This window comes from Alternaria metachromatica (genome assembly GCF_023757995.1).
Source record: "Alternaria metachromatica strain BMP 0045 chromosome Unknown scaffold_22, whole genome shotgun sequence".
NCBI classification, from domain to species: Eukaryota; Fungi; Ascomycota; class Dothideomycetes; order Pleosporales; family Pleosporaceae; genus Alternaria; species Alternaria metachromatica.
The window spans coordinates 448,528-475,007 of NW_026055513.1; the positions used below are offsets into that span (position 1 = coordinate 448,528).

Consider the following 26,480-nt stretch of genomic DNA (forward strand, 5'->3'; position numbering starts at 1 on the left):
TCTGCGGACCTAGCAATCCCGCGAACCGCACGGGTTGCAGGCACATGTGCGACACGACCATGGGCGGCGCTGGAGCTTCACCACCAGATGGAAGTCGACGATGGAGACGATCGGGCCGTCTGAACCAGGCTGATTTGGCCGGAACAGGTGGATGTGTAAGAGAGTCAGACGCGACTGGGTCTAGTGTGGCAGGGCCGCAGAAAGGAATAACAATAAACGATCCAGGCGCTCTGCGTTTCCGGACACATGCGCGGGCAATGAGGCGCATGTCCTGACTCTGCCAGCTTGGGTGACGCAATGTGTGCTGTGGAAGATTCGGCATCAAGCCTTTCCATCCACGGATCTCTGCCAAACGACGAGGTCTCGTTAAGACCAGTCGACCCTTGTCGGCGCTAAATCGAGTTAGACGATGGACTGTACCATACATCGCCTCCTTCCAACCTTCGTCGCCGCGCCCACGCCATCATCACAGCACTCGATACCATATCAGTAGGCCTGGCGAAATGTCGAGGCGCACGCAATCGATGAGATGTGATGAATATAATGCCTCAATTTGATGAAACCGAGTAGTGACTCGAACGACGCAGCCTGTCCGCTGGCCTATACAAGTGGACATGACTGAGACAGGCGGAGCAACTGCACATTACAGAGATAGTCGCCGCATGATGGGTGCGTTGCCGGTGTATGTCAGACAGGGGTGGTGGAGATCGTTGAAGGATGAAGCCGTGTGAACATGAACGTGCAAAAACCATCAAAAGAACACATCGTGACAAAGGACCCATCAGCGCCCCCATCGTTTGCCGAACGACGCACCTGTACGGCGTGGGCAGGCGCGGGCGCTGCTGTCAGGGTGCTGTGGTTAGCAGCACCGATGAGAAAGATGAGATATGCGTAAGAAAGAACCTAGGTCCCACGGACGTAGCCTTGGGCCTAGCTTGGCACCGTTAGACCCATACTACAGCGAGTCCGCCATCTTCGAATTCCTTCAACCACTGCTCCCTTCTTCACTAATCCTTCCCCACACCACGCTTTCTTTCGTCTAACCACGAAACTTCTCCCGGTTTCGCCATCGGCCCCATCAAGCCAGCCGTCTTGAACCCCGAAAATACTCACCTTTGACCTGCTACTTCACAAGTTCGCGTGTATGCGCTGATGGGCCTTCTCATGCTGCGTTGATATCCGCACTTGACGGGCTTCTTTCTAGCGACAACCCTGGCGACAGCCCGCGCCTGCCTTGAAAGGGTTCTTCGCCGTCCTTTGCCTCGGCCTTTTCATTGATTCTGCCTTCTTCTGCAGTAATCGGCATGGCGGACACGAAGAGCGGCGAAGGCGAGGCTCCGTCTTCGACGGCTGGGGACCAGTCCAATGCACCATCACCGCGCAACGAAGATGACGCGCAAAGCAATCAACAGCATCAACCCAGCGCTGCATCAGAAGTAGCGCCTTCGAAATCAACTAGCAAGGCTTCTACCAGAAATTCGACACCTGCTGCTTCTTTGGAAGTACGGGAGCCTGCACAAAACCCCAACGACGCGTCTTCTGCCATGGACGACGTGCAACCATCGCCCGAGGCGGCCAACGTCGCTTCAAATCAGTCCAAAGCATCGTCAAAGGAGCCAGATCAAAACGGTGAGGCGCTATCGTCATACGGTACGCGATCGCGCGGCCGTCCTGGCAGGTCGCGACCTAATTATGCTGAGGACACCGAAATGGACTTCGAAATGGGAGCTGCAGCCACAAATGGCAACGCATCTGATCCGCCGTCGCGTAATTCTGTGGCTCCCGAAAACGGCCACTCTGCCAGTGTGGGTGGGAAGAAAGGTTCCGCCTCTGCACAAGGCAATGCATCGTGGGGTAATTCCGGAACCAACACTAAAGAGACCGCGCCGAATCCTCATATTTCCGGCACATCAGCAACAGCTGCATCGACTCAATCAAGCACACCACAACCGCAGCCCGCAACCAAACGACGCAAAAATGCTGCTGCGAATGGCGCAAATGGTAGTCACGCGAGTGCCGCTGCGCCAAGCCAAGCAGGGGCGAAGCGCGGAAGCCATGCCAGCGCCATGGTAGCCGCCAACAGCGCGCGAGAGACCAACATGATGACGTTCGAAAACACGGGTGCTTTCCTCAAGGACGGTCACTTGGAAGCCGACGATGGCCAAATTCTTTCAGTCAACGGTAAGTTTTGATTTGCTTTGGCTGCAGCTGACGGTCGCTCCGTTACGCCAGCCACGTCTTGCGGCTTGATTTCCGTTTTCTAATTGGATGTGCAGATCAGGTGTACCTCGTGTGCGAGCCGCCCGGCGAGCCTTACTACCTCTGCCGGGTTATGGAATTTATCCACGTCGACAACGACCCCAAGAAGCGGATAGAGTCCATGCGAGTCAATTGGTTCTATCGCCCACGAGATGTCCAGCGCTACAACAATGACACTCGTCTGGTCTACGCGACCATGCACTCTGATCTATGCCCTCTGGCGTCTTTACGGGGAAAATGCCAAATCTTGCATCGGAGCGAAATCGGCGATCTTGACGAATATCGCAAAACTAAAGACAGCTTCTGGTTCAACCAGGTTTTTGATCGCTTCATTCATCGCTGGTACGATGTCATTCCCGTCTCATCGGTTATCAACGTACCCGACAAGGTCAAGAAAGCCCTGGACGAGCGGTGGAAGTACATCTGTCTCGAGACGAGTCGGGTAAAGGAACTCACAAGCGCTGTCAAGAGCTGCAAGCGTTGTGTTGGATATTGCGCAGCGTAAGTCTCCATTTACCCATCCACGTGACGGAGCTAACCTGATTAGGAATGACTCCGTTGAGTGCGCAGTCTGTCACAACACCTATCACATGAACTGCGTGCGCCCACCACTACTCAAAAAACCATCTCGTGGATTTGCTTGGGCTTGTGGCCCATGTAGCAGAGCGCAAGAGAAGAAGTTGGAGGCCCGCCTGGGTACCACTCACGAAGATGCCGAAGAGGAAGAAGTCATAGATGAGGAAGAGGAGGAAGCAAGCGGCGATACCAATGCAGACACACCGGACCCCGATTCCCAAGTCGACACACATCCTGCAACACAGGCCGAGATTGCTTTGGCTAAGATGTGGCCTATGCGATATCTTGGCATACACTGCCGGGTAGAGGACGCACTGCAGTACGACGATCGGGCCATTTACCCTCGCGCAAGTTCTCGGCTGGGACCTCGACACCAAGCAAACGTCAACGTCTGGCATGGACACCCTGTGGAACTGGTCAAACCTGCGGAGATTAAGAAGCGCTACGTCAAGGCTGCGGGTAACAAGAAGGAAGGCAAGCTATCGAAAGAGACGGTAGCGGCGATTGAAGCAGACAAGGCGGAGAAGGCTAAGCGCCCTAAGTGGGTAATGGACGAGCCGCCTGGTTATGTTCGTCGTGGTGAAGATCTGCCGAACAAGGACTCCAAGTGTACCGCGGAACTGATGTTCAAGATGCCTCCACTAGGAGTACACTCCACTCGAGGAGAAGACAACGCTCCCAACGTCACGGAAGATCAAGTAAAAGCCTACATGGATCGGGCAAGGGCCTTGGCCAAGTCGCATGTTGGAGTGGAACCGTACAACACGAACTTCTTGGATCGGTGCTTGACGCTCTTCACCAAATATCAATACGACGCGGATGTAGCCTTGAAGCATGTCAAGAAGATCGACAAGCGGAAAGACTTGAAAGAACCAGAGCTGACCAAGGAAGAAGAGAAGAAGTGGAACGAAGGTGTGGCAAAATATGGTTCTGAGATCAGGCTCGTCCGCCAGCACACCAGCAAGACCATGTTCTACGGGGATGCCGTGCGCTATTACTACATGTGGAAGAAGACACCCAAAGGAAGAGAAATCTGGGGCTCTTACAGCAGCCGCAAGGGCCGCAGCAAGAAGGTTGAGCCTGACGCACAATCCCGGCTTGTTGACGACGTAGCGGATGCCGCAGACGACTCGGCTTTCGACAGCGCAAAGGCCATTCAGCGCAAGCGGCTTTTCCAGTGCAAGTTCTGCACAGTTCGCCACTCTCGCCAATGGAGACGCGCGCCTGGCGTGACACCTGGTCAAATGATACCCCCTGATGGTCGTTCCAAGGACAAAACCGGATTCCTCATCGCCCTCTGCCTGCGCTGCGCGAATTTATGGCGCAAGTATGCAGTGACATGGGAAAATGTAGACGAGATCGCAAAGAAGGTCGCGCAGGGTGGAGGTAAGGCGTGGAAGCGTCGCATTGACGAGGAGCTCCTGCGTGAGGTCTACGCCGCGCAGTCGGACCCCAGCTCCAAGAACCCCACTCCGGAGTACGTCGAGATGCCGGCTGCTATCGCCCAACCGATTGCAGAGCCACCGAAGAAGAAGCAGAAAACTGCCGCCATTACCAACGGAGACAGTGGAACAACAACTCCTGTCAACGAGCCTGTCTCGAAGAAGAAAGAAAAAGAGAAGGCTGCCCCGGCGCCCAAAGCCCCAACTCCACCACCAGTTCCTGCGCCTCCAAAACTGAAGCCTTTGCCATGCGCTGTATGTCGGTCATCGGAAGGTACGCGTCTAGAATGCGCAGCCTGTCGGTTGACTGTTCACAAACCTTGTTACGGTGTCGAAGATACGCGACAGGCAAACAAGTGGTATTGCGATCCATGCAAGAACGACAAGAAAGAGAGCGTGTCATATGTAAGTTGCAGGTTCGTCATTTCTAATATCATGCTGACCATTAAAAGACGTACGAGTGCGTTCTCTGCCCACAGCAGGAGAGCGAGCAAGAGTTCTATGAACAACCGAAGATTACGCACAAGAAGAGGACGGATCGTGATCGCGAAAGGGAGCGCCTAGAGAAGGAGCTTATTGACAGAGCCAAGGACGAGTATCGCCTTCGGCAACAAGAGAAGGGTCGACCGCTTGTACCCCGTGAACCGCTCAAGCGCACCGCTGACAACAACTGGGTGCACGTGTATTGTGCAATATGGCATCCTGAAATCAAGTTCAGCAGCGCGACTCGTCTCGACATGGTGGAGGGAATAGGGGCACCAACACTTCGGTACGACGCAGTCTGTAAGCTTTGCAAGACAACCGACGGCGCATGCACCTCATGCCTGCAGTGCCACGCGACTTTTCATGTTGGCTGCGCGCACAGCAACGGATATACATTCGGATTCGACATGACCCCAGTCAAGGTCTCTCGCAGAGATGCCGTACCTACGGTGACTATGAACGGAGAGACGGGTACTCTGATCGCCGCGATCTGGTGTAAAGACCACGCTCCCAAGACTGTCGTCCACCCAATGAATGAACCCGTAGATGGAACAGACCTGATTGCGCTTCAGCTGTTCGCGCGGGAGTTCAAGCAGGCTGACCTCACCCTGACCGGTACCGCGCGCAAAGCCAATTTGGTGGACCAATCGACCCGCATCGTACCTCAAATCGTGCCTGCGCCGGCCAACCGCCGAGCATCTGCAGTCGCAGCGCCCACACCCACGTCAGCCCGAGGTCGACAGTCCAACGCTGGTATATCAGTCAAGGAAGAGTCAAGCGAGCCAGCGGCACCCAAGCCTGAGCGTAAATGCGTGCGCTGCAAGATCGAATCTAGTCCACGATGGTGGAAATTTGACGAGGAAACGGCAGCAACGCAAGCGCCACGTATAGTAGACGGACCAATCGACCGCGACGGTACTGCAGATATGAACGGCCACATCGAGAAGAAGCCCGTCGTCGAGGAAGGCCAAATCGTCAACGGCAATGGCCAAGGCGATCAGCCAATGACTGATGCGCCAGCTGTTGCTTCACCAGCGCACAAAACCTTGCGACTCAACACTGATGTGGACGCGGCTCTTTCAGCTTCATACATGTGCCAGAAGTGTCATTGGAAAAAACAAAATAACAAAGATGATGAAGAGGAAGAGCGAGCGAGATCAGTTTCGATCTTCAAAGAGCCACCACAAACGTATCCACTGCCCGCGACTCAAATTCCACCATATCCACCACCACCACCAGCTTTGGCAGGAGGTTGGGCGCTACAAGGCGGACCGATACCTGGTCAGCCTCCGCCGTTGCCCTCATGGCATAGCGGTGTTCCTCCAGGGCCTGGGCATCCCCCACACCACATGCCCAACGGAAACGGTTACGGGCCACCACCACTACAAGCTCCACCTGTTGGCCATATTCCTGCATTCCACGCGCCATACCCGCCTCAGCCGAACGGGTATGCAGCCTTTTCAGGTGCACCGATGCACTCGGCGATAGCAGCGGCAGGGCTTCGGCCACCGTACTCTGGACCACCCATTAGTGGACCTCCCCAGTTACACCACAACAACGGCGCGATGATGGTCAACGGGGCTATGCAATCACCACGGACAATGCCCTATTCTCCAACCCATCCTCACGCACATCCTGCGTCGCGTGAAAGCCCATTCACTGCTCCTCCTCCAGTAGCACAGTACCCTGTGCTCCACCACGGAAGCCCTGCACCTGGCAGACCGGCAACACCCATGGATACAGTGATGCGGGAGGCACCAACAGTCACGTCAGCGCCCACTGAGCGCGCCAACACGGGGGCTAGCGCCAGTCCATCTCTTCGCAACTTGTTACATTAGACTTTCCTTTCCCTCGTTATCCTTTCTACTGTACACTCGGTTTCATTTGACCTTCAAGCATGGGACCGGAGTTGAAGCCTTTGGGCGTTTTCTATGTTCAGCGTCCGACGCAGGAATATCCCTCCCGGTGACGTAGCATTGCGAAACATGCGGGGACCTCTGGGGTCTACAGTGGGATGGCGGAAGTATAGAGTGCGATAGTGAGGTCTTCATTGGGCATGTTAATCAGGCGTTTGGTGGCACTATACCACAACGTTTACTCTGTGTTTTGTTTCTTTTTTGCTTTAGGTAAGCAAAGCCGGCATCTCAACGGCACTGAATTTGATCCAACCTATCATTATGACATGTCTGTTGTGCGCGCGTCAGTGCTGCGAGGTTCTCCGCGTAACTCAATCTGTATCCCAACAGTACTCTACAATGTGATGTGTGAAAAAAGAAAGTATCTTGCGGCGGCGGCAACAGCGGCGGATGATTGCTGTCTAGCGGGAACACGCGCTACTCAACACGTAACACAAGGAAGTGTATGTTTCAATATAAAGAATCGAACCTCACCGACTGTTGCATCATGGTTCACGCGCATTTTCCAACGCAATAAATGCCACAGCCACATTTTGACAGATGAGGATGCGGAGTGAAGTCCGCCACATCCGGCCAGGCGGGCAAGGAACAAGCTTCCAAGTTTCAGCCCTGCAGGGCACGGGACGCGCTCCACTCCTTTCCACGCGTCCCTTGCAGACCAGAGCTCCCCCGACCTCCCCAACCTCGAGGCTTCAGTTGCCCCAGCCACAATCTTCGTCACTTCTTTTTTTGGTTGTTCTTTTTGTCACTCATTCAATTCATCGTCGTTTCCATAAGTTTCCATTTCCTTCTCCTCAAGCCACTTCCTTAGTTATTTACTATCGAAGGTTAGCCACTCAACAGCCGCCCGCGCATCCATCCCATCTTGAAACCCAACACACCCACGCCTCACACATCTGAAACAATACCCGTTGCCAACCCACTCCACACGCGACACACCTCCCTCTCGGGAGCCTAACCGACCGAAGGACAGAACGACGTAGCAGTGGCGCAGCTGTCCCATTAACCGCTCATATCGGCCATATCATCCTCCCTGGATTGCGGCACATACTGGGCTTATACCAGTCGATCTTCCCCTCTGCGATCCAACGTAGACATCCACGACTCGTACCACTATCTCTGCTGAGAATACACACACACCGCAGTTATGATTTCATTAACAAAGAGATACTGCGTCGAATTTGATGACGGATCGAGGGAGTGTGGCTTCGACGACAATGGCTTTTGGTACTCAGACGTATGTTTGGCTCATCACCTAGTGGTCTTCACAGGACTTCGAACTAACAAGATAACAGAAAGGCATCATCGTCAAATGGATCATCCTCGCAGCTTTCTTTCTCATATTCTTTGGTTGGTTTGTAGGAGGCCGCATCCACGCAAAGCAACGTCTGAGGAAGGGCCTACCGTTGCTCTCATACCATCGCGTATGTTACCCCTCTTCTCCAACATACGCCACCCTTCATATACTAACGGTCACAACAGTTCCTCATATCCTACTCTGAACGCCGCCGCCATGGCCAAGTCCCCCAGAACCACTTCACCTTCTACCAAACGCAAAACCCCTACGCACCTAACGCACCCAACCCGCAATACACACAAAGACAGGACGGCACCTGGGCAGAACCCCCGCCGCTGTACCAGAACACTGATGCACCGCCCCAATACTTTGCGCCCCCTCCTCCCGGCGCCACCAAGATGAACCCGAACCAAGGAGCTCAGGGTATGGAGATGCCCGTATACGGTGCCCCACCACAAGGAGTACCACAACAAGCCGGACCTCAACAGAGCGGCGTTGTCGGTTCCGATGTCGAGCAAGGTCAATCACAAGAACTGCCACCCCGGCCAGCAAAAGCCAAGATCATGGGTGTTTTGGATAGATTCAGACGGTAGATAGGATGCACATACAAAGCAGCTGCAAAAGGCGGATATACAAGATCGTGACTGGATCACGTTGATTGCATTTGATGTATAACAAGCGTTACAAACTATCCATAATAATTTCATGACCAACAACAAATAATACCATTCACTCAAAGAATCATCCACTCAGTCAATGTCCATGGCATCTCCGTCTCCCTCGACAGGTGACGCCATAGCTTGGGGTATCGCATCCATAATCCTCGGTCCTCCAACCACACTACTATCCCTCCCGAGATCCACATCCACAGGCTCCGTCACGGGATTAACCTGCTTATCCCTAATCCTCTGCCGCGCCTCTACAATCGCCTTGCGCACATTATCCTGCGCCTCTGGCACCGTCAAACTGCTCGGCACATTATACAGCACCAACTGGTTCTTATCCGTCGGTTTGGGCTCTGGGCCCTGTAAGATGTGCTGAGGGATTTTGGAGAGGTGCTTCTCGATGTCGGAAAGGAAGATGGGCGTTTCCTCGTCGGACTCTAGGTCTGAGAGTTCGGCGCTTAGGTCCGAGATGTAGACGCGGTGGGGCGTGTCTTCTACTTCCATGCCGCATGCTTCTTGGGAGGGACTGGCGCGGACGTGGCGTGGCTTGCGGGGTTGTTGGCGACGTGGTGAGACGAAGGCTAGAGGGTCGCCGTAGGAGGTCGCGCCTTGGGTGTGCCGGGGGAGGGGGGCGTCTGTTGAGCCTGGGACGGGGATGTAGAGGCGTGTGCCATTGTTGTCTACTATGCTGTTGTTAGAAGGGGGTTTCCATGTGTACAGTGTAATAGGGTGAGCATACCTAGATTCAGCAGGTCAAAGCGCTTACTCAGCCGCTGTTCATTCTCGAGCGAGCTGTCGGCGGCTCTCTTGGTGCCATGGGGCGCATTCTGTTGTTGCGCGAAGGGACGAGGGGAGCTAGCGACTTGCGCCATGCATCGCAGCTTTGGCAGGAAATCGTGCTACAAGTACTCCCGCAGACAGCCGATTGGTAGGAGTGGTGTGATGGATTAGCGATAGGGCTGGTGTTGGGATCGGGACATGGCGGTTGTTATACTGGGAGCGTGGTCGTCTAGGCGCACTTACGTGAAGCTTCCAGAAGGGCTGAGGCGCGCCATGTCGGTCCTCCGAAGCTCCTGGGCCCGCTATCGACAGGACAGCCCCGCAGTTTGCTTGCTGCAGCTCTCGGCGCCCGCACCCTGCCCACATGTTTTCGTGAATGCTGCTACCAACGCGAGCTGCCCCTCTGAGTCACCATACGGTTAGACGCCTGCCCTTGCTTGCGACCCGTCACTTGCGCCTTCCTCGTTCGCATTCGCCTCGGCTCGTCATCCCTAGACGCTGCACGAGACTCTTCACCTCCACTCGACTTCTCTCGCTGCCCCTCCCCCACGGCAACGCGCCGGCCGCAAACATGTCGCTCGTTGAAGAGAAGCACGAATGGGGCGCCGTCCGCGTGCGCCAGACCTTCCTGGACTATTTCAAGGAGCGCGGACACACGTTTGGTGCGTTTCCGTCTCAGTGTTCGAGAGTTGACTCAAGAAAGTCAATTGACAGCAAACAGTGCCTTCCTCATCCGTCGTGCCCCTCTCCGATCCCACCCTCCTCTTCACCAATGCGGGCATGAACCAGTACAAGGCCATCTTCCAAGGCACCGTCGACCCCTCGTCCGACTTCGCACAGCTCAAGCGCGCCGCCAACTCGCAAAAGTGCATTCGCGCCGGTGGAAAGCACAATGACCTCGACGATGTGGGCAAGGACAGTTACCACCACACCTTCTTCGAGATGCTGGGCAACTGGAGTTTCGGCGACTACTTCAAGACGGAGGCGGTAGGCTTCACCTGGGAGCTGCTCACAAAGGTTTACGGCATAGATCCCAAGAGGTTATACGTCACATACTTCGAGGGCGTGCCAGGTGAGCTGGAGCCGGATCTGGAAGCCAAGGAGCTGTGGAAGAGCGTGGGCGTACCGGAAGACCACATCTTGCCTGGTGACATGAAAGACAACTTCTGGGAGATGGGCGACCAGGGTCCATGTGGACCTTGCTCAGAGGTACACTACGACCTGAGGGAACCAGTCAATGGAGAGTACAGGAACGCTGCGTCGCTCGTCAACATGGACGACCCCGAGGTCATCGAGATCTGGAACAACGTCTTCATGCAGTACAACCGCGAGCCCGACCGATCACTACGACCGCTACCGAACAAGCACATCGATACCGGTATGGGATACGAGCGATTGGTCTCAGTGCTGCAGCACAAAAAGTCCAACTACGACACCGACGTCTTCACACCACTGTTCAAGAGGATACAGGAGATTACTGGAGCGCGGGAATACAGGGGCAACTTTGGAGACCAGGACCCAGATGGTATCGACACTGCATACCGCGTCGTCGCGGACCACGTTCGCATGATGAGCTTTGCCATTGCTGACGGTGGTGTGCCGAACAATGTCGGTCGGGGATACGTCGTTCGCCGAGTGCTTCGGAGAGGTGCACGATACGCGCGCAAATACTTCGAGACGGAAATCGGCGACTTCTTCTCCAAGATTGTTCCTACGCTGGTTGAGCAGATGGGCGACATGTTCCCCGAGATCAAGAAGAAGCAACAAGACATCATGGAGATTCTGGACGAAGAAGAAAAGGCATTCGCCAAGTCGTTAGATCGCGGTGAGGTCATCTTCGAAAAGTACGCGCAAAAGGCCAAGGTCAAGGGCTCGGATGAGCTGCCAGGAGACGATGTTTGGCGGTTATACGACACCTACGGTTTCCCTGTTGATCTGACGAAGCTCATGGCGGAAGAGCGCGGCCTGAAGATCAAGGACGAGGAGGTTGAGGCGGCACAAGAGAAGGCTCGCGAAGCTAGCAAGGGAGATAAGAAGGCTGGTGCCGTAGTCGTCAAGTTCGACGTACACGACCTTGGTGCGCTGGAAAACATGCCCGAAGTCCCAAAGACCGACGACTCCGCCAAGTTTGGCCGCGAAAACATCACCGCTACCATCAAGGCCATATATCACAACAAGAAGTTCCTCAAGAGCACGAAAGAGGTACCGGAAGGCGAGCAGTTCGGTGTCTTGCTTGACAAGACAAACTTCTACGCCGAGCAGGGTGGTCAAGAATTCGATACTGGAAGGTTACTTGTAGATGGCGAGGCCGAGATCAGTATCGAGAACGTGCAGGTGTATGCCGGCTACGTGTTGCACACTGGATACATCAAGTACGGCGAGTTGAGCGTAGGCAGCGAGGTCATTGCAGAGTTCGACGAGCTCCGGAGACATCCCATCCGCAACAACCACACCGGTACCCACGTCCTCAACTACGCTCTTCGGGAAGTCCTTGGTAACGAGGTCGACCAGAAGGGTTCTCTAGTCGCACCGGAGAAGCTGCGTTTCGACTTCTCACACAAGGCTGGTCTGTCAGACGCGGAGCTAGACAAGGTCGAGAAGATTTCTTCCGAGTACATCAAGCAGGATTCACAAGTCTACGCCAAAGAAGTGCCACTCGCATCCGCAAAGGAAATTCGCGGTGTCCGCGCCGTCTTCGGCGAGACCTACCCCGACCCCGTCCGCGTCGTCTCCGTCGGCGTCCCAGTCGAAGAGCTCCTCAGCGACGTCAAGAACGAGAAGTGGGAAAAGCTCTCTATCGAATTCTGTGGCGGCACCCACGTCCTCAAGACAGGCGAGATCAAAGAACTCGTTATCCTCGAGGAATCCGGCATCGCCAAGGGCATCCGTCGTATCGTCGCGGTAACCGGCCAAGAAGCCTACAACGTCCAACGTATCGCGCGCGAATTCCAAGAACGCGTCCAAGCCATGGGCAAGATGGCTTTTGGCCCCGCCAAGGAAGCTGAAGCAAAGAAAATCGGCGTCGACCTCAACAACCTGACCATCTCCGCCATCGCAAAGACGAAGCTGCGCGAGGAGTTTGCCAAGATCCAAAAGAGCATTCTAGATGAGCAGAAGACTGCTGCGAAGGCTGATAACAAGCGTGTGCTCGATGAAGTGACCAAGTTCTTCGAGGACGACAGCAAGAAGTTCATGGTCAAGAAGCTGGAGTGGTCGAGCACGGTTAACAAGGCTATCAGCGAGGCTATCAAGACTGTCTCTGGTCCGAAGAGTGCACTCAAGGATCGGAGTTTGTATCTTTTCTCTGCTTCGCCTGAGGAGGGTAAGGTTGTGCATGGATGCTATGTTAGTGAGGTATGTCGTCCCCCTCGTCTATTCCCTTTTCTTCTTCTCTGGCAACGATTGCTGACATATATGACACAGCCATTCAAGAACGCAGGCGCCGACGGGCCTAAATGGGCTGCTGCTGTTACTCCCATTATCGGTGGTAAGGCGGGTGGCAAGCCGGGCGCTCCTACTGCGATTGGCCAGGGTACGAATGCGGATAAGGTTGATGAGGGTGTTGCGGAAGCGACCAAGTTCATTGAGAGTCTTAAGCTCTAAGGTCGTTCGGTTGGACTGTGATGGTGCGTGTATGATCCAGTCGCAGTACTGTGAGATAGCATGAAGTTTAGACGTCACGAAGATCAATGCATGTGTGTGAATTGTACTGCTCTTTCCGATAGCCTAAGTTCTCCTGTTCTGGCAGAGTCAAATCAATCATGCCAGGTGACCTACCTTGTATTTTTCATCTTAATGTAGGCTGCAGACCTAATTGGGATTTCAGGGCGGTGCGCAAATGGTTCAAAGACCCCGCCGCACCGCTCGTGCCTTAGCGTCACCGCCAGCCCGCCTTATCACCAGTTCCGTTGTTGACTTCGAGGCCGCAATACTACGTCCGAGCCCGACAGTCCCCGTCAGACGGCAATGAACTTCTGGAACGGAGCGAAATTAGACCCCTCTCTTCGCCGCCGCCAGTGGGCTTGAGGCCGCTCAAGGACCATGGAGAAACGACATATAAAGGCAACAATCGTGGCAATGTCTGAAGTCTATCACAAGTTTCCACTCTTGTATTTACTGCAACCTTAGTAAGACACCTATCAAGATCTCCCCGAAAGCCTTTCATCCTCTCCAATGGCTCACCGAAATCGCCTCGCAAACGCCCACGTCCTTGTCTTCGGCGGCACTTCAGGGATCGGCTATGCCATCGCCAACATGGCCCTCGCATCCGGCGCGCTCGTAACGATCTCTGGATCTGGCCAAACCAAAGTCGACAAAAAAGTCGAGATGCTGCGATCTCTGTACCCAAGCATGCCAGCCTCCAATGTAGCAGGCATCGCCGTCGACCTTATGGATAAAGAGAACTTGGAGTTCAACTTGAAGGCTATGCTGGACAAAGTGACCGAGGGCGGCGAGAAGAAGATCGATCATATCGCTTTCACAGCCGGCAATCCGCTCTCGCTGCCCAAAGTTGCGGAGATTGAAGTGAAGACCCTGATGGAAGGCTTCACAGTTCGCTTTCTCGCCCCGTGTGCCTTGGCCAAGCTGATTATGACGGGCGATTACATGCCTAAAAGCTCCAATAGCTCCATCACGCTTACTGGGGGCACAAACACACATCGTCCAATGCCGAACTGGACCCTAGGCGCAGCGGTCGGCGCCTCGGTTGAGGGCTTGATGCGCGGTCTGGCGGTGGACATGGCTCCCATTCGCACAAATATCGTCCACCCCGGCGCGATCCAAACAGAGTTGTTTCATGATTTCTTCAAAAGCGCTCCCCCTGAGGTGATGGAGAAGATGAAGAAGGGAAGCAGCCTGACGGGGGAGTTAGGGCGCCCGGAAGATATAGCGGAGGCATATGGCTGGGTCATGAAGGATCGGTTCGCAAATGGAACGCAGGTGAATAGCGATGGCGGGCGGTTGTTGGTCGGTACCGAGTAAAAGGCTTGAGCCCAGCTGTACACAGCATGCTTCATGACAAATCGAGGTTCATTCCCCTTCTCTCAACTTCTTCTTTGACGTGAGTCCACTTGGTGCAGTCAACCAACATACCCTCTAACCCACGCTTCCGCAGACTCTGTAGGTCTTCCGTACTTTTCTGCACGTCATGCTCAAGCGCGATCTTGAACTTCAATCCCAGAAAGCTAAACACTTCATCCATGCGTCCGAATAGAAGTGCGATCAAGTCCGCGTCCTCTTTGAAGCTACTGTCGCCGGTGACGCGCCACTGAATAACGAGCACGCATGCTGCAACATACAGCGACGATCCGATGTGTGCAGAGAGCAGAAGGTCGATGGATATACGCGACGCATCTTTGACGATCTGCGCGATGTTCTGAGCCGCTATCACAGCAAGTGTGAACTGCGAAGCCGACTCCTCGATTGAAACATGCGTCTCACGTCGGTAATGTAGGAGGATTGTCATGGTGTTCAGGATGATGTGTAGCCATGCTACATGACCACGATCAGCTGGTAACGCTTTCAGAATCGAACTCGCTGTGCGCGGGAGGCTGAGATTAAGCTTGACAATCATGTCGTCTAATTCGGTACAATCTTCAGCATATTCAGGGCTGTCTGGAGAGGTGTGGAGAGAACACAACAGTTCAGAGACCCGGCCAAGCAGGACGTGTGCTATAATCACGTAGTGAAAGACGTTCGGGGAGTCCTTAGCAACCGAGACGGCGTTTACAAGACGCGACAGGTTTCGCGTGAACGGTATGTTAGTGATGTAGTTATCTCTCAGTCCAGGACTCATGCCCTGGAATATTGCTTCAGCAACCGGGATATCGACCTTGAATTGTGTCTCTGGTATAGCATGGGCCCAGCCCGTCGGCCATGCATGCATTCGATCCATGATGAATAGTAACCAAAGTGCTCGTCGGGATTCTTCTCGCTCAAGTGCTGACTCGCGGTTGATGTTATCAGGAGCACATGAGTATTCGTTGATGGGTATTGTATCAGAGAGGTGGTGGCTGGCATCCATACGGTTCAAACCGAGCACAACAGCCTGCCTCCAGGCTTTCCCCAAGAAGAGCCAGCTAGCAGAGTAGTCGCCAATAGTCCAAGCGTGGAACACAAGGAGTAGTACGGCCTGTATTGTGCGGACAGCCGGGTCTGGTCTTCGCCGTGTCAGATCGTAGGAGAAACGTGCCTGTTCGTACCAGTCTTTCGAGCGCTTTCGGATTGAGGCGTCTGGATGATACCTAGCTGTTACGCAGCACATGGCATATAGGAGAAGCGGTGCATCTTTCTCCATATCGCCACATTCAACCTTTGCCAGGAAGCTCTTCCTGTGGAAGCAAGGAAACATGTGGTACAGATGTTCGAAGAAGAGTTCGCCGAGTTGGAGGATGACGTGTCGTGGGGGCAACTGTAAGCTCTCCAATATATCTAAGTCTAGCGTACTGGCAGAATGTTCTGCGGTAGATCCCGGGGTAGGATACTGTGGGCGAGGTACTACAGGTTCTGAGATAGTGGAGCTGGAAAGATCGAAGTTCATGCCCGAGAACTGCATGAAGTCTAGTGACTCAATCGGCATGGCATCAGAGCCTTGCGCTTGAACCGGTGATGCCGAAACATGATTCTCCGTTCGGCTCGTTGATGACGTGTCATCGTCTCGGTTTGGAGTCGTGACAGTGTAGTCGCACTTGATATTCAACTTGCTGCACAACGAGCAACTCGGATGCTGTGCCTGTGGTGAGCACCCTATCATCAGCTCCTAGCTGATATGCGTGGACGGTTATGGGCTTACATCGCATCTTTTCTTGCGCTGTCGGCAGCTCTTGCAGGCTTGCTTACGTTTATTGACAGAGGCAGGAATGGTTAGTGTCTGCATCGCGATACGATAGCGGGCGAGTTCATAGGTACCACACGGAATGAGGGAAGGAGCGAGGATGGTACCGTCGTCGCACTAGTCGGTTCCGAGCGGATAGTGCCGGATGTTGCGGACTTAAGCCTCACCGACGAGCGACTTCTCCTGACCTACTTCTACCTACTGCAATCCTACAGGAGTCACAAGGCCATCTGCATCCAAACGTCGTCGCTCGATTCATAATTAGGTCACGTGACTCTGCCGCTCCCGACACGCATTTACCCAAGATTACCTTGGTAGTGTCGCGAAGCGATGTGCCACTTGTCGTCTTTTCGTCTCTGACCAACATCCTTTGGACGATCCTCCGCATATCCGTCCACACATTTAGTACCTTCCTGTTCCATGAAGCTTACATTTCAATACGCCCCGAGCTAGGCGAAAATTCACGCCCAGGTGGCTTCCGGAATCCTGCGTAGACGTCTCGACTCTCCAGCACGGCGCTTTCACTGGACCCTGATACCGCCACGAACTATAGAGCCGCATCTATTTCCAATTTTTGCGTTAGCACGAGAGCGTCGACACTTTAACATCGCGTGCAGTATGCGTGATCTAACCAGCATTCGGATCCGTTGCGAAGGAATTTGTTGAAAGGCCCCCCATCCTCATCATCCAGGAAAGCTCGATTGGTGCGTTGAACTCTCAATATAGCCGGATAACTACGCAACGCGACGCGACGTGTCTTGCTAGGGTCCTAGGGTGCCAACGAGTAGATCGAACGCTCCTCAAAGCGCCGAAGAGATGGAGGAACAAACGCGTGCTCAGGAAGTGTGCAGAACAAATCCATCTACTTGTAGATTCTTTACTTGACATTCGACACCAAGGCTGACATTGCCGGGTCGGTCCGCGACCCATTCGTGCATTCACCACATCCACCAACCACATCCCAATTTCTCCCACCTGCCAGAAGCTATATACTTCGCTTACAATCCTGCCAATGACAAGAACGCGCCATCAGGCCTCACAATAATGCCAAGGTGTACGCCCCGATCTAGTCCAGGGTCGAGTACAACTTAGCGGGATGAAGCGAAGGAGCAGTCCACGATGCTTCGCCAAATACCTGCATATCATGTATGTGACAAGCCAGCCGAGATTTACAAACTAATCACGAAGGCTCTAGATTACACCGCTGGAATACGTATAAAGCCTCAGACAGTCTTCCCGCTGCAGCTTTCAGCACCCTTCTCCAAAACTCGTCAACCGCACGTATCGTCCGAGCATGAAGTCGTTTTATATCCAACTGCTTCTCGGAGCCTTCTCTACTTGCCTTGCATCACCTCATCCGAAGATCGGAGGAGAGACCAGTTCTCTGCTCTCAAGTGCCGTAGCGTCGAGGGCTGCGCCAAAATGGATCAAGATTGACGATACCGCGAGGATCAATAACGTCATCACTGTAACATCATCGTCGGGTCTTTCAGCCGCCAACGATGGTCTTTACATCGTGCGCCCAACCGGTCAGATCCAGCGGTACATCAACAGCGCTTGGACAACCGTCGACAACTACGAGCAGACCTACCAGATCGCCGGCGCTGACGGAAACCTTTGGCAGAGGCACCTCGATGGTGGTACGTTCCGCTGGCTGGGTCAGCCTGGAGAGTGGGAGTCGACGAGTGGTACAGACACGAGTGTCTACAACATCGTTGCCGCGGGTGATCAGCTCTTTGCACAACGAAAAGACGGCTCTGTCGCACGCTTATCTGACGGCGCTTGGGTTACCATCGACCAGCCTCCCATCACAGATAGTTCCAGCTCGACCCAGATCCTGTTCGACGATGACCTGACAATGTGGAATCGTCTCTACAACGGCACCATCGTACGCACGCCAGTGCCCTACAACGCCGGTCAATGGAAGATTGTCGACAGCACTTACACTGCCAAATTAGCCGTGGGAGGTAACAACGTCTACAGATGGGATAGCAGCGCGAACCAAGTTCTCAAGATGAATGCGACAGGAGGGTGGACTCTGATCGACAGCGGCAGAGTAGTCAACAACATTTATGCGGTCGGAGACTATCTACATGTTGAGCTTCTGGACGGAAGTTACTCGCGGTACTCAGGAGCACCCATGGTTTGGGAGACGATCGACCAGAGGGCTTCCAGAGGTGAGGTGGCTGGCGATCGCAAGGGCGGCCTTTGGCGCTTGATGGGTGGTGGTCAGATTTGGGAGATGGTGGTTTGAAGGCAACGAAGCGCTTTCGTCACTAGTTCGAGATTTCATTACTGCTTTTAGAGGATACAAACACATTTCTAGTGGTATTTATAAATCGCAACCGATGTTTTGCAGCATACATCGTCGCGGCAATGTACAAGACGGGAGACTCAAGTCACTTCGTAAGCCTCAAGGTGGTTTTGTACCGGCCCGGATTATACTCTGTCCACCTGCGACTAAGATAGTACGCGGGTTCTGAAGAATGTTAGATATTTTGCAAAGACAGCCAAATACGGCCCAAGGAACAGCTCACCGCAGGACTACTTCCACCTTCCTTCCATCCGACTTGACGAGTTGTTCTTGGAGGAACTCGACACCCGCAGTCAGTTCTGTATCGAACGTCCTCGTATAAGTACCGAGGTGAACGCGTTCTAGACCTTAAAGCGAGCTACAGGCCTCAATGAGCCAGTCACGTTGCTGGGCTCCAACGTTACTATCACTAGCTGTTTCTCGTGATATCAGGCCAGCAACACTGCTTTCGTAGAAAGAAACCTTCCTCACGTTTCCTCTAACTCCCGGTGGCAAGTCTCTCAACCAGTTCATGAGCCTTTGTGGGCTGGTGAACTCGAGGACTGCGGAACGATAGGGCATGACGGCTGTCTCCGCGTAGACATGGTGACATGTAGACGGTATGCGGAATCGAACGTGCACTTCAGAGCTCGTGATACAGCGGGAGTAGTGCTGAGGAGATGGGATTGGCGTGGTGGTCTTGTCGACGTGGAATCGCACATCATCGAATACGTATTCGAAGACTTGATTGCGAAGTTCGGCAGGAAGTCGCAGCAGTGGTGAGTCGCGGGCGTTGGCCGCAGTGCTGATGTACGAAGTCAGTGTCCATCTTATACTTGTCTGGCAACCGGGTTGAGGCTTACATGTGAGCTAGATCTTCAGTCATGTCAAGGCAACCCTAGAGTTGACGAATACAGAGTGTTGACCAGATGTAGAAATACATGGGATAAGTTGCCCTGGAGGTTACCTAGCGGAGTCAAAGCGTTATGAGGCGCGCTTGCAGTTCGCGTTTGCGCCGGAACATACCTATATTTCGCGTACGTCATTGCTTTATTTACCCTACCTGCACAGGTACAGTTACCTCTGTATTCGCTTACATGTTATTGAATGTACCTTTAGGAACGCCTGAGAAAGCGATGAATGCATCTGGGCGTTTGATCTACTCATAATTCTGGGCTAAGTAGATCGTTGTAGACATATGAGGGCTCTATTAACATATAGTTTTGGGCTGGATAAACCATCGTAGATATATAAGCGCTTGACTAACCTCTAGTTCTGGGCGGAATAAGTCCTCGTAGACATATGAGCGCTTCATTGGCCTATAGTGTTGGGATCATTACATCATAGTAGGCGCCAGGCGCCGATGTGGTCGAAGTGCACTCCCTCGTTTTGTCAACCTATCACGACTGTCTAATCCAAATGTGACGTCCTGAATGTCAAACGGCCTACGATCTGGCTTGTAGTACTAATTGTAGCGGCTGTATTGGGAGATAGAGAATTCACCTTCACCAAGTTGTTTGTCGTTGTGGAGCGGTGATGACGTTTTCGGCGACATTCACTACTAACGTGACTCCACGCTAGCGGCTTGGCCAAAGCTGGAGCTTCCACTTGATAACGCTTGCTCTCACCTTCTCTCCTCCATCAACGTCGCACCTGCGTTCCTCGTCAACGCAAATGCGCCCAATTATTGGAGAGCGCGACATCTCACGCAGACCATCACGAACCGACACAAATAGTAAGCCCAGCTCTCACTCCCCAAATCACCAGCTTCACTGACATCGCCACCAGCTCTGGGCGAGGTCTGACACCCCGAAACGTCAAATTGCACGCTACACTAATTATCCGCAACGAGCGGTCTCTTTGTCAGGAGCATCCGCCCTGCAAGTACGAGCTGGCTTGTACTTGGCCTCTCTAGGGCACTCAGAGTGACACTGTTCGCACGCTGGCCGTGGCAGAACAGCTGTCGAGGTTATACTGCGACTGTCGCAGGTCGACTCGCGGTCACTCACCTCCCGCTTCGTTGTACGCACGAAACACATTTTCGATAGTATCGGGAAGATAGCGCTCTCCGAACTATCATCATACACGTGCGGGCACCTGTATGACGATTCTGGATAGACGACTTCGCATGCCAGACGCCCCATCTGGTGATATGTAACGCCTATCATTACATGTCATGGATTGGAGGACTCACGCGTCCGGGCGCGTGACCTCTGGGCCACACCGGAGGATGGGTCCCGCTTGCTAGTCTTGTATTCCGGGATTAGTAAGGAGTTATGCCCCCATCTGAACACTGTACAGGTGCGCAGTCAACCTACAGTCCCTGTTCAGGATATCCACTCTCTCGGTGGTCTCCTCGCTAGATCGCTCTCGGGTGATTTAGTGACGCGTCAATGGCGTGTCATGGGATGCGAGGCAGTGTCTCTACCCACTTGGATATACAGGATCAACCGAGCTCGAACCGCATTTCGAGTGTCTTCCTGGTAAGGTACTTCGTATGAGCGCTGGATCGTTCGCGAACTCTGCCTTAGCCGATCAGAGATCTACTTTTTCATTGAGTCTTGGCCTTGACGGCGAGGCTTGAGGAAGGATTTACGTAGGACATCATAGTAGGGAAACAGGTAATCATTTTAGTATGATAAGATGATGGAATTGCTGTCCACAGGACATTCTGAATTGTATGCTTTGTCATTATACTCTAATCACTGCTATCGTCTCCTTCTCGTCTACCCCAAGACTTCTCATAGCCAGCCGCTAATGTCGGATCTACAAGCCCAACAACTCTAATACTTCGTTTAAGCTTATCCTGCCTGGTATCTCTCTGATGCCTTCGCCATGTATCGCGCACATCCCGTGCTCTTTTCACCAGACCATTACTATTCCTATTATCCTCTTCATCAGGTAGTCTTTCTTCATGTGCCTCTTCCACCCACGTTTTGCTAGCCAGATATGGTGAGGAACCCACCGATTGAGACCTCGGGATTTGCGACGCGTAGACAGGAAGCGGAGGTGGGAATTCGAGCACGGTCGGAGAAGTCGGCGGAGATGAATTGTACCAGGACGACCTCCGCCAGGGGTAGTCGGATACTGCGCTCGACTTTTGTCGTTCATGCTCGCTCGGAAGAGCGTCGCAGCTATTTGTCGCTTCGGAATGCGATGTTGTAGCTGAAGACAGGCGGACCAACGCAAAGCCTCTGGGGAGCCGGAACAGAACGCTGCGGTATCCTTGGGAAGAAGAATCAGAGGCTGTTCTTTGCGAGCTATGGGAAGGTTTTTCGGTCTCTGTATGTTCGATAGATCCAGCGCATGACTTGTTGGTCCCCTGGCCCTTAGCTCGGGACGGAACGCTTGGAACAGATTTCTGATGGAGAGTGGTAGATCCTTTGGTAAAGCGCGGGGGTGTCCCTTCATCGACGGATGGTTGTTGGTCTTCTCGATCAATGTGCTGGAGTGGTGTCCAAAGGCTCCTCTTTTTAGTTTTCCTTCGCATGTTCGAAGGCTTTCTTCCTGCCGGCTGCTCTGACATCGACTTGTAGGTTCTCGATCGGAACTTTGGTATTGGTATGCAGCCGCACATAGACAACCCCGTTGAAGGGGCCTTCCGAATGCTACTTCGGGGCCGAAGAGCTCTGCATTCATAGTATTGGTCCGCCAGTACACCATGATAGTCCTGCGAGAAGCCTAGAAGTAGCAACTTATCGCTCAGCTCCTCATCTTCGCATTCGTCATCCAACAACGGGCTCGCGCGGTACAATGGTGGTAATCTCTTCCCTCGTAATGCTGGAGACATTCGCGTAGTGCTGTCTTCATCCGGAGTGGCAGACCAGTATTCGCATCCAGTCTTTGTCTCTCTCGGCCACATTATGCCCAACGATACGTAAGCTTTCGCTCTACGTGAATCGTTTGATGTTTGGTATATGTCATCTGCGGATGGTTCTGAAAAGGTGGGAGAGATAAGAGTGTCTAGGGCCTTTCCATGCGACGAAGATCTCGACAGTTTGCGTGTTGGTTGGTCAGATGCAGGGTCCGAATATTGACGTACAGGTCGCAATGGTGCAGGCTTAAAGTCGCTTGTCTCAGCCGACCAGGACCAAGACTCTGTCCGTATGCTGCCAACACTGGGAGACGGCTCTGGTATTAGTGGGGAGCATTCGCGGGTCGCAGAGACCGGAACCGGCTGAGCAGATGGGATGGAATCCCATTCGGTGGGCGCTATCCATGGAGTGAAGTTGACATCGGTGTCCATTTGCTTCGGCGGTGATGGCATGATTAGAGGGTAAAGTGTCTGACTACCTGGAGTCAATGGCGAGACATCGCTCAACGTGCTTGGATTTGGCGGTACGGTTCGAATAAAGGACTTAAAGGATCCCACGGTTCGGTCCATGTTCTCGGGCGGTGATGACCTCAAGGTATGATGCTTCAAGGATACCTAGGTAGATGCGCTCCTCCGTCCTGGACCGTCGCGAGCAGGTACAAGTTGTTGGAACACACTCCTTACTTGCGCACTCCGAAGTGCTTCCAGAAGTTGACAAACAAAGAAGAGCGCCATCAAGAGCTGCACGTGGCGATCAGCAGGAACGGATCGCTTAGGGGTGCCCTATCGCAAAACAAAAGTCAATAACTTTTCTATTTTGGAGCCTACGGAATGAATGCGGCCCCGCATTGGCCCAAGCAAGATCTGTACACAGCTGCTAGTAGAGCAGCTCATTGCGAACATCCACTTTGTTTCTTCTCAGTGAGGTGCTTAGGCATCTGGAGGCCGGGTTTCCCAAGTTCGCGATTCCACATGTCGGCACCTGGAGGACAGGCAGTCACAGCTAGGCGCTAGCTCCCAAAGAGGGCAATGTGTTGTGCAAGCACCAGTCCGAATCGATGAACGGCATGATGGGTGATGTTGCATGAAAGCAGTCTGTTGATTGAAGAGGGTGGGACGCATGCATCATGTCAATTCGCGTATTCCAGCAACGCCAAGCCTCTTCGCCGGATTCGTGACTAGCGCTCAACCATCTCCAGCCCTGAGGCGCGGCCATCTGATCAACAACTGTAAGCTGCACGACAACTTAATCGACAATCATACTCTACATCATGTACAATCTCCACACTCATATCGCCGTGATTGATAATATGAGACTTATTTTTCAGGCAACCACGTCGTCATTGCTCTCGTCGGAGAGACTCGAAAACGCCCCAGTTCAGATTGGCCTAGAGCCGGATGAACAACTCCCCGCACACCTGGGCAGCGTTGGATGTGGCAGCCCATCAGCATCGCATGCACGCTAAACATACTTGCTCCAAAACGCCATATCGCGTCTTGTGCCCGATCTGAAAGGTTTGCTGTCTAGTCTGATTGGTTCCAACAGCGATTTCCTGATTTCGGCCGCGCCTTTGAGTGCCACCGTAAGCCAAAGTCTTGCTCTGCACCGACCACGTTTTCGCGCGGCACCTCATACCAGGGAAAAACTGAACAGGTCTGCAGACTACATTGACCCAAAACCTTGCAAAGGAGGCGACCTAAAGTCAAAGTAGGCTCCAGGCTGTTCAGCTTTTCCCTAGGTTGGAGTGGCGGTATTGTAAGGTGATGGAGCAATGTGGTTAGTGCGATGGCTTGAGGCTGAAGTAAGATGTCCGGTCGAAAGATGTTACACTGCAATGTTGTCCCGAGGGGTGTGTGTAAAGACTCCTGCGCTCTGACTCTGCGCCGGTCAAATGGTATCTTCGTCCGTTATGTCGTATAATCACGGCATGCAGCGAGTATATCTAGACTGACAGTTGTGCCCAAAGTGACGATCAGCCAGACAAAATCTAATTAGCATCATCGTCACGAGCCGTTCATCTCGCAGCTATCTCAGCCTCGCATCCACCTCATATTATTGGGCCGCCTTCCTTCGCAGTACTGCGCAGCAACTAGCATATCATGGCGACACCTTCATCACTGTCCGTCCAGGACGAAATAAAACCCGATATACTTCACACAGAGCCCTTGAGCGATGCAGTGTCTGATAGGCCCAAAGCTCCTGAACCTGAGAAATTCAAGCCTGGCTGGCGCTTTCTGGCTGCCTTTGGCAGTCTCTGTATCATCACACTCATGGCAGCACTGGATGCCACTTCAATATCGGTGGCGCTACCAGTATGTTTGTGATATCCACTACGCACTACTGTGCTAATACACAGCAGATTATGGCCAAAGCACTACACGGATCTGCCATTGAAGCTTTCTGGAGTGGAACTTCTTTTCTGTTGACATCAACCGTCTTCCAGCCCGTTCTCGGATCATTCTCACACATCTTTGGGCGCAAAGCACTGATCTACGTCAGTCTGGGGTTCTTTCTAGCTGGCTCAATTATCCCCGCCGTGGCCGACAGCTTCACCGTCATCTTAGTCGGTCGATCCATTCAGGGAATTGGTGGTGGCGGTATCATCTGCTTGACAGAGATGGTCGTAGTCGATACTGTACCGCTCCGTGAGCGGGGAAAGTGGTTCAGCTTCTTCGGAGCTATGTGGTCAATCGGTACTGTCGCAGGACCCCTCCTGGGTGAGTGCTGAACATCACAACCAAACAATCCGTACTAATAACCTATAGGTGGTGGTTTTGCCCAAAACGTATCATGGCGCTGGATATTCTGGATCAACTTGCCCTTCCTCGGCCTCGGGGCTGCTTTGGTGACAGCTTTTCTCAAGCTCAACCAGAAACATGGCGCCTTCTTTGCGAAGCTCCGAGAAGTCGACTGGATCGGTATGGTGCTATTTCTTGCCTCGACGACTGGTTTCCTCATTCCCGTCACCTGGGGCGGAGTGCAATATGACTGGGACTCGTGGCGTACTCTCGTGCCCCTGATCGTCTGTGCCATTGGTATGATCGCTTTCGTTGTGTACATTGAATACTTCGCCGCCAACCCCCTCATCCGCACCTCGGTATTCAAGAACATGTCCGCTGCCATTCTTTACGTCTCGACAATCATTCACGGTATCATACTGTGGGCCATCCTTTACTACATGCCACTCTACTTCGAAGCTGTCAAAGGCTTCGGTCCGATCCTTGCCGGAGTGGCCATGTTTCCGTGGACTTTCACTGTGGCACCAGCTTCAGTCGCAACGGGCATTGCAATCGCAGTCACAGGACAATATCGATGGGCAAACCGCGCTGGATGGTTCCTCGCCACACTCGGCATGGGCCTCCTCATCATTCTCAAGCCGAACACATCTACAGTGTCTTGGATCTTTCTCAATCTGGTCGGCGGTGTTGGAACGGGCATTTTGTTCCCCGCCATGGCTCTGGCCGTACAGGCTTCAGCGACGGCCAAAGACCAGGCCTACGCCGCGAACATGTTCTCCTTCTTCCGTGCCTTTGGGCAAACGCTCGGTGTTGCCATTGGGGGTGTCATCTTCCAGAACCAGATGAAGAAGAAAATGCTTACGTTCCCACTACTTGCTGATCTGGCGGCGGAGTATTCTCGCGATGCGGCTGGGCTAGTGGAGATCATCAAGGAGATGCCTGAGGGAGAGATGAGAGAGCAACTCAGGGAGAGTTACACGGACGCACTCAAGTACATCTGGATCGTCATGTTGGCATTTAGTGCAGTAGCCTTACTCGGCAGTTGGTTCATCAAGGCTTACGACATGAATGGTGCCATGGACACGGAGAGGGGTTTCGTGGACAAGGACAAGGTTGGGGACGTTGAGAAAGAGCAGCCTGTGATGTAAGAGGCCAGGTGCGGATATGAAGATTCTTGTTTTTTTGGAAGCATCAGCGCGGCGTTGGAGCTTATTTGGTCGACCAGATACATAATATTAATCTCTCGATACAACAATCTTGAGGGTGCCTAGCAACAAAATTGATGTTGCCTATTGTACAGACGCGCCTCATGTGCGAACTCGCCTCACGATCGCAGTTGAAGAAGGCCTCGAATGTATTTTTGGTGCACAGGCGGGTGAGACTT

General features: G+C 53.3%; 8 protein-coding genes across 8 annotated transcripts; 6 read left to right on the forward strand and 2 right to left on the reverse strand.

Moving 5' to 3' along the window:
• Positions 1-1,304: 1,304 nt before the first annotated feature.
• Positions 1,305-6,072, forward strand: J4E83_008195 (uncharacterized protein; the record flags this gene model as incomplete). Its single annotated transcript, XM_049335092.1, has 6 exons — positions 1,305-2,181; positions 2,277-2,760; positions 2,807-4,682; positions 4,730-5,046; positions 5,143-5,949; positions 6,000-6,072. The coding sequence occupies 6 exons, from the start codon at positions 1,305-1,307 to the stop codon at positions 6,070-6,072; spliced, it is 4,434 nt and encodes a 1,477-aa protein (XP_049185936.1).
• Positions 6,073-7,823: 1,751 nt separating this feature from the next.
• Positions 7,824-8,566, forward strand: J4E83_008196 (uncharacterized protein; the record flags this gene model as incomplete). The annotated part of the gene is made up of 3 exons (XM_049335093.1): positions 7,824-7,913; positions 7,972-8,100; positions 8,159-8,566. The coding sequence occupies 3 exons, from the start codon at positions 7,824-7,826 to the stop codon at positions 8,564-8,566; spliced, it is 627 nt and encodes a 208-aa protein (XP_049185937.1).
• A 156-nt stretch (positions 8,567-8,722) lies between these two features.
• On the reverse strand, positions 8,723-9,510 carry J4E83_008197 (uncharacterized protein; the record flags this gene model as incomplete). The annotated part of the gene is made up of 2 exons (XM_049335094.1): positions 8,723-9,321; positions 9,378-9,510. 2 exons carry the CDS (start codon positions 9,508-9,510, stop codon positions 8,723-8,725), a joined length of 732 nt encoding a protein of 243 aa, XP_049185938.1.
• A 479-nt stretch (positions 9,511-9,989) lies between these two features.
• ALA1 (Alanine--tRNA ligase) lies at positions 9,990-13,021 on the forward strand (the record flags this gene model as incomplete). The annotated part of the gene is made up of 3 exons (XM_049335095.1): positions 9,990-10,080; positions 10,140-12,772; positions 12,842-13,021. 3 exons carry the CDS (start codon positions 9,990-9,992, stop codon positions 13,019-13,021), a joined length of 2,904 nt encoding a protein of 967 aa, XP_049185939.1.
• A 570-nt stretch (positions 13,022-13,591) lies between these two features.
• Positions 13,592-14,398, forward strand: J4E83_008199 (uncharacterized protein; the record flags this gene model as incomplete). The annotated part of the gene is made up of 1 exon (XM_049335096.1): positions 13,592-14,398. The coding sequence occupies one exon, from the start codon at positions 13,592-13,594 to the stop codon at positions 14,396-14,398; it is 807 nt and encodes a 268-aa protein (XP_049185940.1).
• Positions 14,399-14,429: 31 nt separating this feature from the next.
• Positions 14,430-16,069, reverse strand: J4E83_008200 (uncharacterized protein; the record flags this gene model as incomplete). Its single annotated transcript, XM_049335097.1, has 2 exons — positions 14,430-16,012; positions 16,063-16,069. The coding sequence occupies 2 exons, from the start codon at positions 16,067-16,069 to the stop codon at positions 14,430-14,432; spliced, it is 1,590 nt and encodes a 529-aa protein (XP_049185941.1).
• A 1,475-nt stretch (positions 16,070-17,544) lies between these two features.
• Positions 17,545-18,504, forward strand: J4E83_008201 (uncharacterized protein; the record flags this gene model as incomplete). Its single annotated transcript, XM_049335098.1, has 1 exon — positions 17,545-18,504. One exon carries the CDS (start codon positions 17,545-17,547, stop codon positions 18,502-18,504), a length of 960 nt encoding a protein of 319 aa, XP_049185942.1.
• Positions 18,505-24,457: 5,953 nt separating this feature from the next.
• Positions 24,458-26,244, forward strand: J4E83_008202 (uncharacterized protein; the record flags this gene model as incomplete). The annotated part of the gene is made up of 3 exons (XM_049335099.1): positions 24,458-24,670; positions 24,718-25,075; positions 25,124-26,244. The coding sequence occupies 3 exons, from the start codon at positions 24,458-24,460 to the stop codon at positions 26,242-26,244; spliced, it is 1,692 nt and encodes a 563-aa protein (XP_049185943.1).
• Between the last annotated feature and the right edge of the window lie 236 nt (positions 26,245-26,480).